We start from the raw sequence: 17,873 nt of genomic DNA, 5'->3' as shown, positions 1-17,873 counted from the left end.
CTAAGCACGTGCGTGTGTGGTGTCATCATTGGGCGACTGCAGGACAGGGATGTTTTCTTGCACTTGAGCCTTCTGGAGTTGGATGTGAAACAATATTTAGGCACTGGAGCTACTCAGACCTGCTTGCGGCTCCTTCCCCCCCCCCCCCGCCCCCCTGCCCCCCAAGCTGCCTTCTGAGCCGTTGCAGGTCCTTGCTGGGCTCTGGGCCTCATGTGTTTTCAATTATGCACAGGGCCGTCTAGGCTGTGCTGTTGGGCTGCTGCTCCTCCTACAGGCCTGGAATTTGCTCGCCAGCTGCTGGCCTCCCATCAAAGCTCACGTACATCCTTCAGGTCTCCGGGTCTGCTCTACCGGAGGGGTCTGGTAGAGGGGCAGTCTTCTGTCTGCGAGTGCTCGTGCCCTGAGGATGAAGGCGTGACAGCGGGGCCAAAGGGAAGTATATTAAATTGGGTGTCTGGAGCAGACACGCCGAGCGAGCGCGCGTTCATTGACGGAGGAATCGGCTGCATCCGAGACCGCCGGCTGGAGCTTAGAGACTCAAAGGTGGTGGGGCTTTAGCTCTGCAAACACGTGAACACTTGGCAGGGACCACATGCGTTTTGTGTCTCCAGAGACAAGCTGTACCGTGGCCCCGTGAGTAAACTGGCTGCATAGGTCTGGAGAGGCAAGCCCTTGTCTCTAGGGAGAGATCGGTTAAAGGGAACGAAAGCCCCACAGCTCTGGGAAGGGGCAGTCCTATTGATGCTGGCAGCCTCCTGCTTTCTGCTGCCGGGTTCATAGTGTTGGCCTCAGAAGCTGGATTTATGGGCGATGTGAAGTCCTGCCCTCAGATGCTTCATTAGCATTTTTTGTACAAATGCATATTGTTTTTTTTTAGATTTGCTAGAGTAGATGTTGAAAATCTCTTTAAGAAGCAGAGCTTAGTCCTGTGGCAAAGCTTGGGTGAAAGACTGGTGAAATCATTGATGTCTTGTGAAAAGTTTAGAGGGACAGTGGCCCAAAGGAATGATTAGTTTACAGAAGGATAACTCATTTTAAGAAGAGATAGACGATGTTGAAGATGAAGCCTGCAGCCATGGACCATCTACATTAGTTTTCACAGGAAAAAATCTCGTTTATGTCCTAATTGAAGGATACTAACACTCAACAGCAACAGCCGCCAGCACCAGCGGCGTCTCAAACAGCTGAGCTACACTCAATCCACTGTGTACAGATCACTGGCACACACAAAATTCTACGCACACGTAGACTCCGACTTCTTTTAACGTAATTTCCAGTTACATGTATCTCGCTGCAAACGTCAGGATTTCATTCTTTTTGCTGGCTGAGTGTTATTTCACTGTGTACGTAAACAAAATTTGCTATACCTTTTGACGTACTGATGGACACCAGGGTTGACTCTCTTGGTTACTGTGAATAGTGCTACAGTGAACACGGGAATGCAGGTAACTCATAGCTGACTTCGTTTCCCTTGGATGTATTCCCAGAAGTGGAATAACTGGGTCCTATAGTAGATCTGTTTTTAGATTTGGGAGAAACTCCGTATTGTTCGCCCCGGTGAATCTTCAGTCTCCTCTGTGAGAGATCCCCTTTCTCTGCGTCCTCATCAGCCTCTCTGTGTCTTCGGTAAAAGCCATTTTAGAGGGACAGGACACCTATTGTGGTTTTGATCTGCATTTCCCTGATGGCTGCGGTACTGAGCACTTTTCCATGTACTGTTGGCCGCTTGCATTTCTGTCCTTGAGATGTGCGTATTGGATCCTCTGCTCATTTCTCAATCAAATTTGTGTGTTTATATATTCTGAGTACTCCTTTGTCAGATGAAGAGTTTGCAGATATTTAAGCCTGTTCTGTTTTCCGTCCACTCTTCTATTCCCTTTGCTGCGAGGAGCGTCTGCGTAGGGGACACACTTCATGACACTGCAGAGGCACTCTCTTCTTCAGATGATGTAGACGAGATTCCACTGACGTGAGTAAATTCCCAGCACCCTCTGCTCTTCAGGAAGGAAAACAAAAGTTCTGGTATCATCGCTTAGAAAAGTATTTCACACTGGATAGAGCTTTTAGATGAACAAAGTTTATATATTTTTATTTTAATTCCATTTTTTCCATGAACTTTTTGAACTCATGCATATGCTCACATGCTATACATATTTGCTTTTTGCTTACTGAGGTTTTTTTTTTTTTTTTTTGACAGGCAGAGTGGACAGTGAGAGAGACAGAGAGAAAGGTCTTCCTTTTCCATTGGTTCACCCTTCAATGGCTGCTGCGGCCGGCGCACCGCACTGATCCAAAGGCAGGAGCCAGGTGCATATCCTGGTCTCCCATGAGGGCGCAGAGCCCAAGCACTTGGCCCATCCTCCACTGCATTCCCAGGCCACAGCAGAGAGCTGGCCTGGAAGAGGGACAACCAGGACAGAATCTGGCGCCCTGACCGGGACTAGAACCTGGTGTGCCGGCGCCACAGGCAGAGGATTAGCCTGTTGAGCCATAGTGCCGGCCCGCTTACTGAGTTTACAAGGTGGTTTCTATCCTGTTTTAATTTTCACTAAGAGCAACTCACATTTTTACTAATTCTATTTTCTCTGATTAGCTTATACTTTTTATTTCTTTTTAAAGATTTATTTAATTGGAAGGCAGCATGACAACGTGAGCGAGCACGTCCATCCACCAATTCATTCTCCAAATGACCAAAGCAGCCAGGGCTGAGCAAAGCTGAAGCCGGGAGCCAGGAGCTCCATCTGGGTCCACCACATGGGTAACGTGGGTCCAAGGATTTGGGCCGACTTCCGCCGCCTTCCCAGGTGCATTGGCAGGGAGCTGGATCTAAGCAGAGCAGCCGGGACTCGAACTGGCGACCTGTTACGGTAAGCAGCTTCATCTGCTGCGTCACAGTGCTGGCCCCTAGAATTTTATGTACACAAATTCATTTCTTCTGGTTTTAACTTTTTTTTTTTTTTATTGATAGAGAGGGGAGAGAGAAAGCCTATGTGCTGGTTCACTCTCCAAATGTCTGCAACGGCTTGGACAGGGTCAGACTGTACTCCATCTAGGTCTCCCACGTCGCGGTCGGGACTCCAGTATTGAGCCATCACCTCATACTTACCAGCACACATTAGCAGGGAGCTGGAATGCAGAGAGGGGCCAGGACTTGAACCCAGGGACTCCAACAGGGAGGCAGGCATCCCAAGCAGCAGCTTAACCCCCATGGCAGACACCTGCCCCTCGTTCTATGACTTTCTAATGTTATACACTAAGTTCACTCATTTTTATCTGTTTTGTTCATTGATATTTAGGGATATATATTTTTCCCCTCATTGCTCCCTTAGTTGTATTACCATCGAAATATTTCTCCTCCACTTTCCTGGGGAAAAGATTCAACTGGAGATCTTTGCTAGCTAGAAAGTTCCTGGCCTCAGCTGAGACCCTCTAAACTGGAATCCCCATGGAAAGGGGGAAAGGACGCAAGCAGTGTTTTTTTTTTTTTTTTTAGATTTACTTATTTGAAAGAGTGATCTTCTATCCGCTGGTTCATTCCCCCAGTGGCTACAAAAGCCAGTGTAGGGCCAAGCCAAAGCTACATGGGTAGAGACCCAAGCACTTAGGCCATCTTCTGCTGTTTTCGCAGGTGCATCGGCAGGGAGCTGGGTCAGAGGTGGGGGCTTCAAGGATTCAAAGCAGCTCTCTGGTATGGGGTGCCAGCATTGCATGCAGCGGCTTAATCTGCCGTGCGCAACATCAGCACCTGAGCAATGGAGTCCAGCAGGCATCACAGGTGAGTTTTTATAATTCATGGGATTGAAAAAAGCTGTCCTAGCATTTTTTATTTATTTGACAGATAGAGTTAGAGACAGAGAGAAAGGTCTTCCTTCCATTGGTTCACCCCTCAAATGGCCGCTATGGCTGGTGCTGCGCCGATCCGAAGCCAGGAGCCAGGTGCTTCTTCCTGGTCTCCCATGTGGGTGCAGGGCCCAAGCACTTGGGCCATCCTCCACTGCTCTCCCAGGCCACAGCAGAGAGCTGGCCTGGAAGAGGAGCAGCCGGGACTAGAACCCGGTGCCCATATGGGATGCCAGTGCCGCAGGCGGAGGATTAACCAAGTGAACACGGTGCTGGCTGTCCTAGCATTTGTGATATTGTTTTCATTTGCTGTTTTTCTAGATAGCCTGCAATTCACGTTTGAGTAAAGAATTTATTATATTTCTAGGGAACTAACTCTTCTTTGAGAACTTCTCCTCTACCCCTGCCCCAGCACATTTGGAACGAGGGTAGACTTGCACATTTGGAGTATCGGTATAGGTGTCAGTCTGACCCACTGTACCGGCTATGTCTGACATCCCCCGTGTCCTCATTGGTGTGTCTGTTTGGTGGTGTGTGGTGACTCGCAGGAATCAAGACCCCTTCATTCTTATTGTGTATATATTTTCATCTTTGTATTTTCTACAGTTCATTCTTTATAAAATTGGATGCTATTTTGAAAACATAGTGAGGGATTTGTCATGCTTATACTTTTATTCTAGGTACATCCGATATAAGCTCATTGACCACCACTTCCTTTCTTTTTGAGTTTCTCTCATAAGTAAGGTGTGTTTTGAACAATTACATCGAGTTATTGTCTAAACCTTGCTCAAAGTATCAGGCTGTCCCGGGCGCCCCCACCCCATGGTGGTCATCTGTGTGCCTGTGTCTGCCGATGGGTAGAATGCCCGTATTCCTCGCTCGACAGCGACCACTCTTACTTAGCTTGTGCACTGCTCCAGAATCTATGCACCACAAGTGAATGTGAGACTACTGATAGAAGGAGGAGACACAAGCAGGTAACACACTCAGTAACAATGAGACTTGTCTTTATGTTTACCATTTATTGGATACAATATTCTTAACAATATCTTTTTTATACTGAAATAGCAGGTCGTGTTTACCTGTAGATCCCAATATGAGAAATGTGTACAAAATTGAGAGACTGTAACATAAAAAGGTATGTGGGAAAAATTAGCAAACCAAAGCATGATACATGAATGAAGCACTATAAAATTACTGTGCTAGTTGGTGTAGCTGTACCTTTAATCTGTACTGTGCTAAACGCCTGGAGCCAAGTTTTAAAGTTACAGTAACAGTGGCCACACACATGGAAACAACAGCCTTCCCACCATCTACCCAGGTGACCCGACAGAAGGTGCAGAACTGTTGGCTCTGCCACTGCTTGTCCTGGAGTCCCAGAAGGTTTTGATTTTTTTTTTTTTTGTCTGATTTGTTTTCCCCATTGAGGTGTCTACTCATAGCCATCAGCATAAACCATAATTGAACATATTTTTAAGAAACAATCATTCCTTTGGATTTAAAATGTGCTAAATTAAAGACTGAAGCGTCATAGGATGCTTACAGGGGACATAGGACGTGCTTTGACAGCCATGTGGAAAATCGGGCTGGGTTACAGGGCCTTCAAGCTGGAGTTGCCAAATGACTTTGAGAATTACTTCAAGGGCGTGCTAAATCGTCGCTCTCCATTCCTGAACGAGTGTAATGACTCCGTGTAGTCTGTCTGTTCCTAGTCTTTCTCCTGTGAAACAAGCTTGCAATGGCTGGACTAAAAACTGTCATTACGGTCCCAAAAGTAAAGAGGGGTTTTCTCTACAAAATGGGGTGGTGGAATGACACGTTCCCTGCATGGGACTCGCATAGTTTTCTTAGCGTGGTCCTTGTTTTACTGTCAAGAGTTTTCAGTTTTAAAGGCACTGGATGCCGACAGGGGACTTCAGAATGATTCTAGCGACCTGGGCAATCACAGCGAAGCTGGTTTCCATAGCCGACCCCCGCTTCTAACTGGAACAAGAGTGGGCGGTCATGTGCCTGCGGGGGAGCTCTGCTGCTGGACCCAGCTTGATGGGCCTTGGGGGCAGCCACCCGCTGCAGCGGTACCTGCTCTGGCTGACCTGGAGTAGTGACAAAAGTAGAGGTTTGACCCTTGGAGACTGAAGACGTAGCGTCAGCTCTTGTCCAGAAGGGAACTGTCGCTGGGACACAGGGCAAGGCAGAAAGGTGGGTCTAGGTGTGCTGGTGGGTCCTGGGCAGAAGCGGTGGCAGCAGACGAAGGAGGAGAGAAGATGGTACCTGTGGTGCCCCCCCCAAGCCTGAGGGTCACACTTCTGGCTTGCGTCGGTGTTGGGAAGCTTCTGGAAGGCCGGTGGAACTTGCACGTGCGTTGCTTGTGTGTGCCTGAGGCTGTCGAGAGCAGCCACGCCTGCCCTGGGCTTCTGCTCCTGGGAGTGCTCTCCCTAGTGAAGTCTGACGATTAAATGCGCCTCCTGTGGGAACTCTGCACCAGGTCAAGGTGCGCTGGAGAGACCCGCCCCCCCCGCTCACTAGGTCGTCTGGTCTCCATGGCTCAGAGTGCTTGGTAAACACGAGTTAAGGAACAGAGAGGCGCTCAGGCATTCCCGTGGGCACAGAACAGGCTGTGTTTAGCACCATGGGCAATTGCAGGCTCCTAAGAATATTCTGACACAGACCCGAGTCTTGGCAGTTTTCCTCTTGGAGGAGACATTGATGTGTTGTATTGATTTGCCAGAGAGCAGTGGCTTAGAAGTTTTAGCCTGAGAATTCCTAGCGAAGTCAAGAAGGCATAAAAATGTCCCCTCTGAGACCAGTCGGGGTATTTATTCTCATGCGGTTTAATTGGTTGCTTTTGTGGTTTCTGTGATGTCATCCCACATGTGGAAGCTGGAAAAATTCACACTGGGAAGTGTAACCTCCACATGCACGTTTTTGACAATGGAAAATGTTATGCATTGTTTCTCTTGGTGGCTACGCGTCTGACTGCAGGTGTCAGGAGAACAAACTGTTAAGAATTGCAGGAGATGAACTTTGAAACGGAACGCCTGGCCGATGAGCCAGGGCTTCCCTGGAAGCGGGGATCATGGGGCTACAACTGTAACGACGCAGGAAGAAAAGAGGCCTCTGGGCCCATTTGTCAGGCGCGCGAGCTTTCCCAGTGATGGCATATGAAACCCAAACTCGCCTTATTTCTTAGGCCTGTACAACTCTAGAAATTTGAGTTGATTTTTATTTCCATCATTTGTGAGGAAGTTGGGGAGAGGAATCATTCCCTCCCCCAGCAACCCTGGTTAGTTACATTAAAATGGGAGCTATTGCTAAATAGGCCTCATTGATAAATACTGCATCTTGGAAGGGTTCCTTTACCACTGCCTCTTGTGAATCGTACTGGGTGCGAGCATTAGCTTTGAGTTTGTCTCTGGGTGGAAGTAAAGGGCATGGCTCTACAGAGCAGCGAAGTGCTGTGGAGGAAAAACGTGCTGCAGCCCCCGTGTGGCCACGCCACCGGGGCTCGAGGTCACGGTTTTAGCTCCTTTGATATCAGCCAAGGGAGAACCAGGCAAGGAAAGCGGGTCCCTATCCTTGTACTCGCGATGGGAGCGCTGCAGTGCCACACTTGCACCATAACGTTCTGTGAACCTTTTCACCAGCACATGCTTTGGCCGAGACATAATCACCAGATGTAGGATCAGTTACAGTGATTCTGTGTGTGTATCATCAGCAGTAGTGTTTTCTAATGTAACTTTACATTTTTGCAGAAAGTAACTGTATAACGAACAGATGCATGCTATAAGAGTTGGGTTTCCTCTTGTGTGTTTGTGACATGCATGCGTCTGGTTTATCCAAGGTCATGAATACAACGTTGCCTACGTACAGTGGAGAACACGGGAAAGGTCAGTGTATGGTTTTCTGGAAGGTAAACCAGGATTCTTGGTACGTACTTTTCTTTCTGCTTCAAGGCATAGGAAAACCATTGAAATGACCCCCAAAAAAGCTTTATCATAACACACTCAGTGAATTATGGAGCTGTTGTCAATTGCCTTCTAATGTGGAAGCTACTTATCTAAGTGTTATGTTTTTTTTGCATGCCATTGGATTCAAGCGTCTTCGAGATCTTGTGAAAATGGTGCCTGAGCCAGACATTTGAAGAGTAAAAGATTGAGGGGGCTGCCACCCAAGCCTGCGTTTCATGAATATTTAGGATTAGAAAAATGTATTTTTCTTACCACAATCTTTGATGCTCAACAGGTAGGCTGCGAGGGGTTCAGGGGTGGGTTCAGGTTCTATGCTAAGCTTCCTGTGGCCACGCGGGGAACACAGGATGTTCTACCGAGCACTGAACAGTGACGCACGGCTCCGTGTTCGGCGTCCCGACTGGGAGGGCAGACACGGGCCGCACTAGAGAACAGGGCGTGTAGGTGGTTACACTTCCTGCAAGCACAGTGATCCTACCTCATTTTTCATAAGGTGAGCCATGTATTGAAAGGAGACGTTTACCTACCAGACTGACTATACCTGGGCACTGGTTCGTTCACACCTAATATACTTGTGGTCCCATGCCTACAGGATCACTGAGCAGACAACATGGAGATCTGCTTAGCTCCCAACAGCACAGGGAGGTGGAGGGGTCGCAGTGCCCGGGCACTTTCCTATTCTGTACACTGTGCTGATGCCGGCACGCTGTGCAGCATCAGCACAGGAAGAAATGTGTGGTGTTCCTATTAAGATCCGTGGAACTGCCCGTGGTTTGGCTTCTCTCTGCCTGCTCTCCAAAATGGGCTCAGGCCGGGTCAGCTCAAGGTCAAGTTTCTGCTGCCCTGCTGTTCCATTGCCTATCCTCATGTGGCCACATCTTAAGACTTCTGTCTGCAGCCCATGTTCTCTCCAAAGTTTCCTGACCAGAAGCCAGAAGCTTCCCTGCTAGCTGAACAGGGACCCTAGGGTCTCCCTGAAAGTTTAGCACAGCCTGGACCTGAAGCCTTCCCAGCTCTGGCCCAAGATAGAGATTCCAGAAAGTCACTCGAGGGTCCACTTAGGGTCTCGGGCTGTGTCAGGCACCATAACCATGGGTCATTGTGGGGAACTGCTTTCTTACAGCACCTTGGTCAGAGCGTAAACTTCCAGTCCAGAATCTCAGCAAGCAAGATATTTCAAGTTCACTAAAATATTAAAAGCACATCAAGCCTTCCTTCCACGGAAAACTCAGTGATGGTAAAAATGCTTACTACAGCGCACTGCACTGTAATAAACTCTCCACATAAATTAATAACTTACAAGTACCTGAGCCAGTAGACAGAGCACCATAGCACAGCACAGCACCGACGGCAGTAGCTCAAAGTTCTTAAGATATTGGTGTTTTAAACATTAAATTCCTAAGGGTTGGTATAAAAACAACTCCAACTGGAGTTGGAAGATAGTGCAAACTTCTGTCTTCACTGTTGCGGCGGCTTGCTTCTCACTTAACGTAGGTGGTGTGGGTTCTGGGCACTTGGTGTGGACATTTAGGAGCAGGTCTGAATTCAGAGCAAATCGAGAGAGAGAACAAAATTGCGGTCAGAGGCCGAGGAGAACAACTTCTGTGGCTTCCGGGTCAGATCCCACTGCCTCTCACACTGGGGCCTGTGAACCATGCTCTTGCCAGGGCTGCAAGATCCCCCCATGGCTCATGACCAACTGCTGCCGGAGGAGCCCTGTCCAAGGCCAGCCTTCTCACCCCGAGTGACCCCAGGACAACACTGTCTAACTTTGCCAGCAGCCATGTCAAAAAAGAATTTTACTAACAAATTTCCTTTATATCTAAAGTATTATTTGTACCTGTCATCAATGCAAACTACATATATAATAGCCATTTTTGGGGTTACTAGGGTCTTCAGAATCTGAGATCCAGCAAAGCTTAGCTTTTCCCACCCAGAATGCAACTCGCAGCTACTGGACCAGGGCGCCGGGCTCTAGAGAACAAACAAAACAGGGCACACGGGATCCCTCGAAAATAAATTTGCAGGACGAGACCAGAATCAGCTCATGCTGGTGTCGGCAGCCAGCAGAGCTAAGATTTGCTTAAGGGCATTTGAAAAGGGGGGACTTCCCCTCGTCATGCCCTTGTAGTGTTTTTCCTCAAACGGAACACAGCAACTTTCAGGTCAACATGGAAGCCGCAATGAAATAATTGGAATGCGGTGCAGCTTTTCTGTATTTAGACAGTCAGGAATGGAACCACTGTCCTGACCCTTTGGCCAGCTTCCCCTCTCAGATGTGGTAGGCAGCTATTTCTCCTGCATCCCAAACCTTCTTCCCAAGAGCTACCATGGAGGGGGCCCAGTGCTGTGGTATAATGGCTTGAGCCACCACCTCCCATATGGGTACCAGTTCATGTCCCAGCTGCTCCACTTCCGACCCAGGTCCCTGCTGATGGCCTGGGAAAGCAATGGAAGATGGTCCAACTGCTTGGGCCTCTATACCCATGTGGGAGACCTGGAAAGGCTCCTGGATTTGGATCGGCCCAGCTATAGCTGTTGTGGCCATCTGGGGAGTGAACCAGCAGATGGGAGACCTCTCTCTCTCTCAAATAAATCTTTAAAAATATTACTGGTGATAAGTTTTGAGCATTCATTAACTTTGCTTTAATTTACATTAGTCTAGGTTTAATAACCAGTTTGCAAAATTCCTAGAAATTTAATAGCTCTTGCCAACCAGTGTAGCTGGCTCCAGCATGCCGCTGGGTGAACCTCTCCACTTAAGCTACAACTCTGGGAACGCATGACATTGAGCCACGATTCCTTCTGTCAACTGTGTGGGGAAACCCCTCATCAGGCCAGCTCACCCGCTGCCTGGCAGCTTCCTCACCTTTACTGTACATACCCCCTTGTCTCACCTGTGTCCTCTAACCCTGCCTAAGGTCTTGGGACCCCAGGGCCTGGCAAGCTCAGTCATGGTGGGGGTGAAGGTTCTGGAGGTGGATGTCCAGCCTTGCCACTTTGGGAGATGTGCCTGGGACCCATTGCCATGGCCCTCCGGAATGTACTACCTGGTTCTACTTCGTCTTGATCTCTCAGGTGCATTCAGGCCATGGCTAAGAGCACCTGTGAGCCTGTGATAGGAAGCTCACGTTGACTGCTTCCTGGTTTCTTCAACTCTATTTTGGATCGTGCCCAGTGTGGGGAGTACAGAGGAGCATGGGGGAGACCACCATGCCCGTGTCCTGGCTCGGGTTAATTCGCTGTCCCCCAGAAGTGCGAGACATACACACACCAACCTGATGGGTGCTTGGCGGGGCATGGACCCCTGCTGTGCCAGGGCCCTCGCTGAGGCGTTGGAGAGCCGGGCCATCCTGTTCAAAGGATCCGCAGGCAGGGGCTTCTGAGGAGGGCTTGGCTTCCAAGTTCCCTGCAACACACAGATGATGCCTGGAGCTGAGCACATGCTCTGTGACGAGACGGTGACCTTGGGGGCTGTCAGGGTCCCCTGAGAAGCTGGGGCTGCAGAACCAGATGACACTCCACTCTCTGCACACGCTCCCCTCGCCACACAGGGAGGTGAGGAGCTGACCTTGGTTAACCTTCTTGCCCAAACCTTCCGTAACATCTACCAGTTTTAGCCGCAGACTTGTGCTATAGCTACAAACATGGGCGTGAGGGCCTTCAGATCCCAGGCTGTTCCCAGGCCTTGGGAGTACAGTGAGGTGGGGGTTCCTCTGCCAGTGCTCCCCAGGGAGGGCTGCAGACTCTCCTGTGCCTTCCGACTTCTCCATTCATAAATGAGACGTTGGTGGGAATCTTTTTAAGCATCAGACCCATCTCTCCCATTTTGCCAGCATCACATACCAGGAATCGTTCAACTGAGTGGATTAGACAGGATGGCCATCCTCTCTCCATCCACGCAGGGTCAGTAAAGCAAAGATTGGTCTAGACTGCTCAGGGAGGTGCCCTGAAGCTCTTCCACCAAAGTATGCGGATTAGTTCAAAGTTCAACACAGTCACTCAAAGGACAAATGCAAACCCAACAAAGCAGCTAAGGGTGCGGTGCTCTTTGGCCAGAAGCCAGAGAAGGTAGCAGAACACGAGGCTAGGGGTACGCTACGCCAGGATTATCCAAAGACCACTGCTTTGGGTCTTGAAGTCACCTGACTTCTCGGACCCTCAGATTCTTCTGGGGCAGACAGACCTACTTCATGCATTGTTGGGAGGGGCCCACAAAACAATGCACAGGAAGTTCCCAACTCCAACAACACTAACAGCTGCATCCCTTCATGCCCCAAATCTTACAGTGAGAAATACAACAGAAAGAGGGTGACAGTTAAACTAGAGGGCCCCTTGTTTTCACGGGGCCCCTCCCGTGGTTGCCCACAAGGAGGAGGAAGTGAATGAGCACTGGATATAGCTCTCTCCTCAGGCCCAGTCTGGGCCTTGGAGCCATCATGGAGGCACAGAAGGGGGAGAGAACAGCGACTCAGCTCACCATCACAGGACCCAGGACTGCAGACCTCCAGGAATGCTCAGACATGGTTGGAAAACATTAGGGTTGGATTTCCCACAGCATTCATCACTCTCAAGTGGCATTGCGGCAGCAACTGCAGCTCAGCTGGGAGACCACCACTGGACATGTGTCCACGAAGCAACGGAAGCCACCACGGAGGTCTGTAGACCACAGCTGTGTGGGCAAACGGGGCTGAGAAAAAGCCACCGAGAAAGGGACATTTCCACATTCGTTTGCGCTGATGTCAGCATTAACAGGCTATGGAATAGAAAACAGAACCAATCCCTCAGCTAAGAATAAGGGCCAGTGTGATGTGCCCAAGGGCACGGCTGTGCTCCTACCCATTCGGGAAGCATGGGCTTCCTTTTTGGGAGGAAGGAGATGATGGGAGTTCCTTCCCTGTAGGGCTGACAGGATTAGCTGAGACCAGAGTTCTTGGCAGAGGACCTGGCCCGCAGTAACTGGTGTCAGCTGCTGCTTTACTGCCATAGTCAGTGTTGGGGTGAGTTCACCACCCCACAGTGCCATAACCCGACCGACAAACTTTGGGTAATAAACCCAGGCAATCTCCATTTCCTATAAGGGGGCCGAAAATCATGAGCAAGATGTCAGTGTGTAATGTAAAAATGAATGCACAGACCATAAAACAAAGTCTTTGGGGATTAAATAATTCATTACTAAGTGATGCTAATTTTGCTAAAGTATGACTAAGTGTTTAGTCTTGGCAATAAAGATAATGTCAGGTTTTTATTGCAAAGGAAAAAAACCGGGCATATATTACAGTATGTCACAATATATTTGGATTTATCATGGAAACGTAGGAGATAATTAGGTTGCCCATTTATTTAGGTTTGCCTGGGACAGTCCTAATTTATGCTTATGGTCCTGTGAAAGCATTAATCACCCTCAGACACGTCTTCTGCTTTAGCAGCCGGATAACCTAGTTACCACAGTGCTAAAAGCCCGAACAGCTGATGCTGACGAAAGCTGTGACTTCAGACTTGGGGACAGCATGGGTCCCCATCTGTCCCCTCTTGCCATGCCAGGGCACGCTTTGGATGGAACATCAACCAGGCTCCATGCCAAGACGTTGCCTGGATAAAAGCCTTGCCTCCTGCCAGGCTGCAGACAAAATGACCTTGGGAGGGTGGGGTGGTCCAAGGAGCTGTACCCTCGCTTTCCAGAGACCAGGCACGGAGACTGGAAATCGTGTGGTTCCTCAGCAAAAGGCCCAGCCGCACATGCTCTGCCCTCAGAGGAGGGGGCGCAATTTCCACGCGCTCTTCTAGGTGTTGCTTTATATGCTGCCTTTGCCAAAACCTGCATGTGGGCTTCCCCAGAGAAGTCCAACTTGGCCGCGAAGAAGAATGTGAGAGGAGCTAAGAAGGGACTCCGTACCAGCTCACTCACGCTTGATACATATTACAGCTTTTTTCATTTTAAACAAGGAAATGAGGAATTCAAATTTCACTCCTCTCCCCTTTCAGCTTCTTCCAGATATTAGAGAGGAGAAGCCCAAGTGTGCTATTAAACAGGGCTCTCCCATTCCTTCACATTTCTGCTCATGTTCTTGTACTTTTTTCCCCAGAGGTTTAAAAGTATTTTAAAACCAAAATATAACCCTGAGGTTCTGAATTCACCACTGTTACCAGCTTCCACACACAAACAGGAGCAGAAGTGTCCATTCAGAGGCACCCCTGCAGGATACATGGGCGTCATCACAGGACAAAGCCAGAGAGACCATGGAGGTCCCGGATGAGCTCGCCCAGAGCCCAGGGTGGCACAAACATCTCACTGTCCACACCCAGCCTGTCTGTCTGAAAGAAATCATGGGAATTAGAGCTATAGCAAGGGCAGTTAAATATCATCCAACTACCAGAATAAATCATAGGGGAAATACTTCAGTACAATAGATCAGGCAAGAATATTTCCAGGCCAAGACCCCAAAGGCACTGGAAACAAAAGCAAAGATAGACCAATCATCGACTGCAGAGGTGCTGCAAAGCAAAGGAAACGAGAGAATCCCACAGAACGGAATAGTTTCAAGCTGTACATCTGACTTGGGGTGAATAACCAGAATACAGATGGAACGCAACAGCAAAACACAATGTGGCTAAAAAAAAGGGCAATAAGTCTAAATGGATATTTTCAAAGGAAGACATACAAATGGCTGATAGTTACACAAAAAAGCGTTCAGCACCACTATGGGGAAGACGCCAACCCAGACCACAATGGGATCTCCTGGCTTCCGTTGGAATGGTCATTACCAAAAGGACGAGAGACAGCGTAGTACTGAGGGTACAGAGAAAAGGGGTCCTTGCACGCTGGTGGTGGGAATGTAAATCAGTGCAGCCATTGTAGAGCGCTCGGGAGGGTCCTCCAAAAACGGAAGCACCCATAAGCCAGCAATCCCACTCCTGGCATCCATCCAGAGGAAGTGGAAGCAATCTGCTGAAGAGACAGCTGCGCTCCAGGTACCTGCAGCGCTGCTCACAGCTGCCAGGCAGTGGAAACTACCTCAGTCTCCACCCCTGACAGATGACGTGGTCCATGTGCCCAAGGGAATACTACTTAGCCGGAAAAGGATGGCAACAACGTGGTTGGAACTGGAGCTCATTGCATTAAGTGAAGTAAGCCAGGCGCAAACGATAAGTACCACATGGTCTCAACACTCACATGGAATCTTACAACACTGATCCAGTAGACTTTGAGAGTACAGTCATGGTTATCAGAGGCTGGGAGAGAGCAGGAGGTGGGAAGCCATGGAGGACGGTTCATTAACAGGTACTACGTTACAGTTAGATGGGAGTAGTTTTGTTTTGCCTTTTCAGAAGAAGCTAGAAGAAAAGTTCGGAGACTTTCACCATGAAATGAGTGTTTGAAACAGACATGCTTACCCTGACTTGGATTTACACAGTGAGAATGCATCTGAAGGTCACATGGTACCTGTGGAATTTTTACATGTCAATTAAAACTCAAGTCGATAAAGGAGATTCATTTCTCTGAGATCTGTTATGTGCATATTTTCTAATTTTAGATAGCTCCATTGAATTGTCACAAAGTCCAATGAGACACAGCTGCTATTACTGACATTTACAGAGGGGAAGTTAAAGGGACATTTCTGAGGTCCCATGGGAACAACAGGGGCTCATTCATTTATAAAACCTCATTGAGGGTAGAGTGGAGTTGAGGAAGCAGATAAATCTAACGAAGCCAAGGGCAGAGGAGTACGTACACAAACACAATACATGGCATTGGGGAGTGTTAGGTGCTGATCTAGAAATAATTACTACCTTCATTTTAAAATGGACCAAACCTTTGAAAATAAGAAAAACATGCTTTTGATCTTTGGGTGGTCAAGCCTGTCTAGAATACAGCAGAAACACTGGCAAAGATGGAAAGGCAGCTCATGAAAACGCAAAGCAAGTGGATCTTAAACCGTGAAGGATGTCCTCCTCACTCGTGGGAAGAGAGATCCAGGAAGCTTCCGTCCTTCGTCTACCCCACTGGTAAGAAAAACGCAGAACTCGCCGTGTTGGGGAGTAGGACCTCGGACAACCCGAGGCAGTTCTACCTCATCTGTCCGACTCCCGCGTGCGGGTGCCCTCTCCACAGCACCTGTGCTCTCAGAATTCATCCCTCCAGACATCTCGGGCAAGAGCCTGCCCCTCAGAAGTAGCAAATGATTGGAAACATTCCCTATGGCCACTGGCAAGGAACCGCCAAGCAAGTCATGGTACGTCTCTACCATGGACTACGCAGCCAGTGAAGAGAATGAGGTAGGCGTGCACAGGACTGATGCCGAGAACCAGAGCAGAGATCAGCACGCAGCGCACCACCATTGGAATTTACCCTGTGGACGTTAGGCGGATCAAGAGTGGGTGGTGGTCTGGCGGCCGCTGGGCGCCGGGTAGTCGGGGTTCTCTCTACTCTCCTCTGCAAGCATTTTCAGTATCTTCACAGAGAGCAAGAACAGGGGCTTTGCACCATGTTCCATGCTGTCTTTTCTGGAAGCCTTGTTACAGAAATTGCTTCTGGGAAGGGAACCTGGAGCCAGAGGTGGGAGGCGGATGAATCGGTTTCTGGATAACCCTTTATTTTTAATTACAGGCACAATTACCTATCGGCACACGTCAAGGAGAAAACATCAGGCACGTGCACAATGAGTGGAAAACACTGTTGGAATGTCATCATCACGTTAACGACTGCTCTCGGAGATTCCCTGTTCCCAGAAATGATTTCTCTCCAGAGAGCTGGGTGCTGCCGTGAGTAACCGACACCTCTAAAGACGGTCGGTGGGCTTGCTGTGTCAGTAATTGGAATCCGGCAGGAAAGTTGGAACTTCCAGAAGTACGGGGCAGGTGGCAGGGCGAGTCTAGCAGGAGTCCAAGCCCTGTTAGCCACATCTCAGATCCATGGGAGGAATGGACTCCAACTGTCATTAGTCCAAGACTCCTTGAGTGTGGTGGCCCCATAGAGAATGACAGATGACTTAATTCTCAGTATTGAACATGCACACCCATTCAGCGTGGGCCCCACCCTCGACTGAGTTCAAGGGGCCTTCGAGGCAGAGAAACAGGTAAGCAGGTAACTCCTTGCTAAGGCAGCAGGTGGGCAAGGGAGCAGCAAGAGCCAGGGCCCTGTCCCTCCCTGGAGATAGGACAGTGGGCCTGCTACCCCGTGTCTGAAGCAGAGGAAGGTGATCCTCTCCTCTAGGGTCACTTGGCTTTTGGACACCCCCCTGGTGCCTTGAGCCCCGGCCCCCCTGCCGCCTTCCAGAATTCTGCCCTCACCTGGCCTTGGTGCACCTGAATGTTTTCCCCACGGAATATGCATTATTGCAAAAACGAGAGCTGACTTTTCAGGTGATTTTAAAACACCACTGTAATTAGCCAACAACATAAAATTGCTTACGGGTTACAGAAAGCTCCTCCGAGCCTCCTTAGAGCCACCCTCAGCCCCGCCTGCAGCGGCTCCCGGTTCTCTCCGCACTGCTTTCTCCTCCAGAGCCTCGGATGCACTTGGTCCGGCCTCGGGAGGAGAGAAGGGTCTCCCTGGAGCCATCCAAAGCGGCTGGTCAGCTGCAAATGCCCGCTGCCTGTGTTTCTGGCAGATCGGATGGCAAATCGAACACACGAGTCAGGGCAGGGGCAAGTTCAGCACCGAGCAGAGGTGTTCTCCAGGTGCTTCCTGCCTGTGTGTCCAACATAGGAGACCAGACCCTCCTCCTCTCACTGCCCCGCCCACAGCTTCGCCACCAGTGCCTCCCGGGCTCGGCTTTCCTTCACGCTCAGGTTGTGGTTCGGGAGAGCTGGGCAGCAGCCGGCTAGCAGCCACGTGAAGGCACTGGAGGATTTGCCTGGAAAATAGCTGACGGCATGAAAAGGAACTCGGAGCTTGTCTCCTTGGTCAGGGCCAGGAGCTCGGGTGGGGAGCTGGAATTCCAGGAGTGGGCTCACCGGGGAGGAAGTGGTGCTTCGCGAAGGGCCATTTACGCACCAGAGTTGGTTCAACTGTCCTCGGTTTTGAAAAGCCAGCCAGAACATTTCACAGGAGCCGAATGTTTT

At 49.5% G+C, this 17,873-nt stretch overlaps 1 protein-coding gene across 1 annotated transcript in view; it reads right to left on the bottom strand.

The window, feature by feature from the left end:
* Positions 1-4,832: 4,832 nt before the first annotated feature.
* The window catches only part of ADAM12 (ADAM metallopeptidase domain 12), a 319,392-nt gene continuing 306,351 nt past the window's right edge, over positions 4,833-17,873 (bottom strand). The window contains exons 22-23 of the mRNA XM_062215166.1: positions 11,087-11,217; positions 4,833-9,347 (exon numbers count right to left, since the gene is read on the bottom strand). Of these exons, the coding sequence (XP_062071150.1) occupies positions 9,290-9,347; positions 11,087-11,217 (189 nt within the window). The 3' untranslated portion in view covers positions 4,833-9,289. The remainder of the gene's footprint in view (positions 9,348-11,086; positions 11,218-17,873) is intronic.

This window comes from Lepus europaeus, chromosome 17 (genome assembly GCF_033115175.1).
Source record: "Lepus europaeus isolate LE1 chromosome 17, mLepTim1.pri, whole genome shotgun sequence".
NCBI classification, from domain to species: domain Eukaryota; kingdom Metazoa; phylum Chordata; class Mammalia; order Lagomorpha; family Leporidae; genus Lepus; species Lepus europaeus.
The sequence above is the reverse complement of the archived record's forward strand: the minus strand, read 5'-3'. Positions and strand labels throughout refer to the sequence as shown.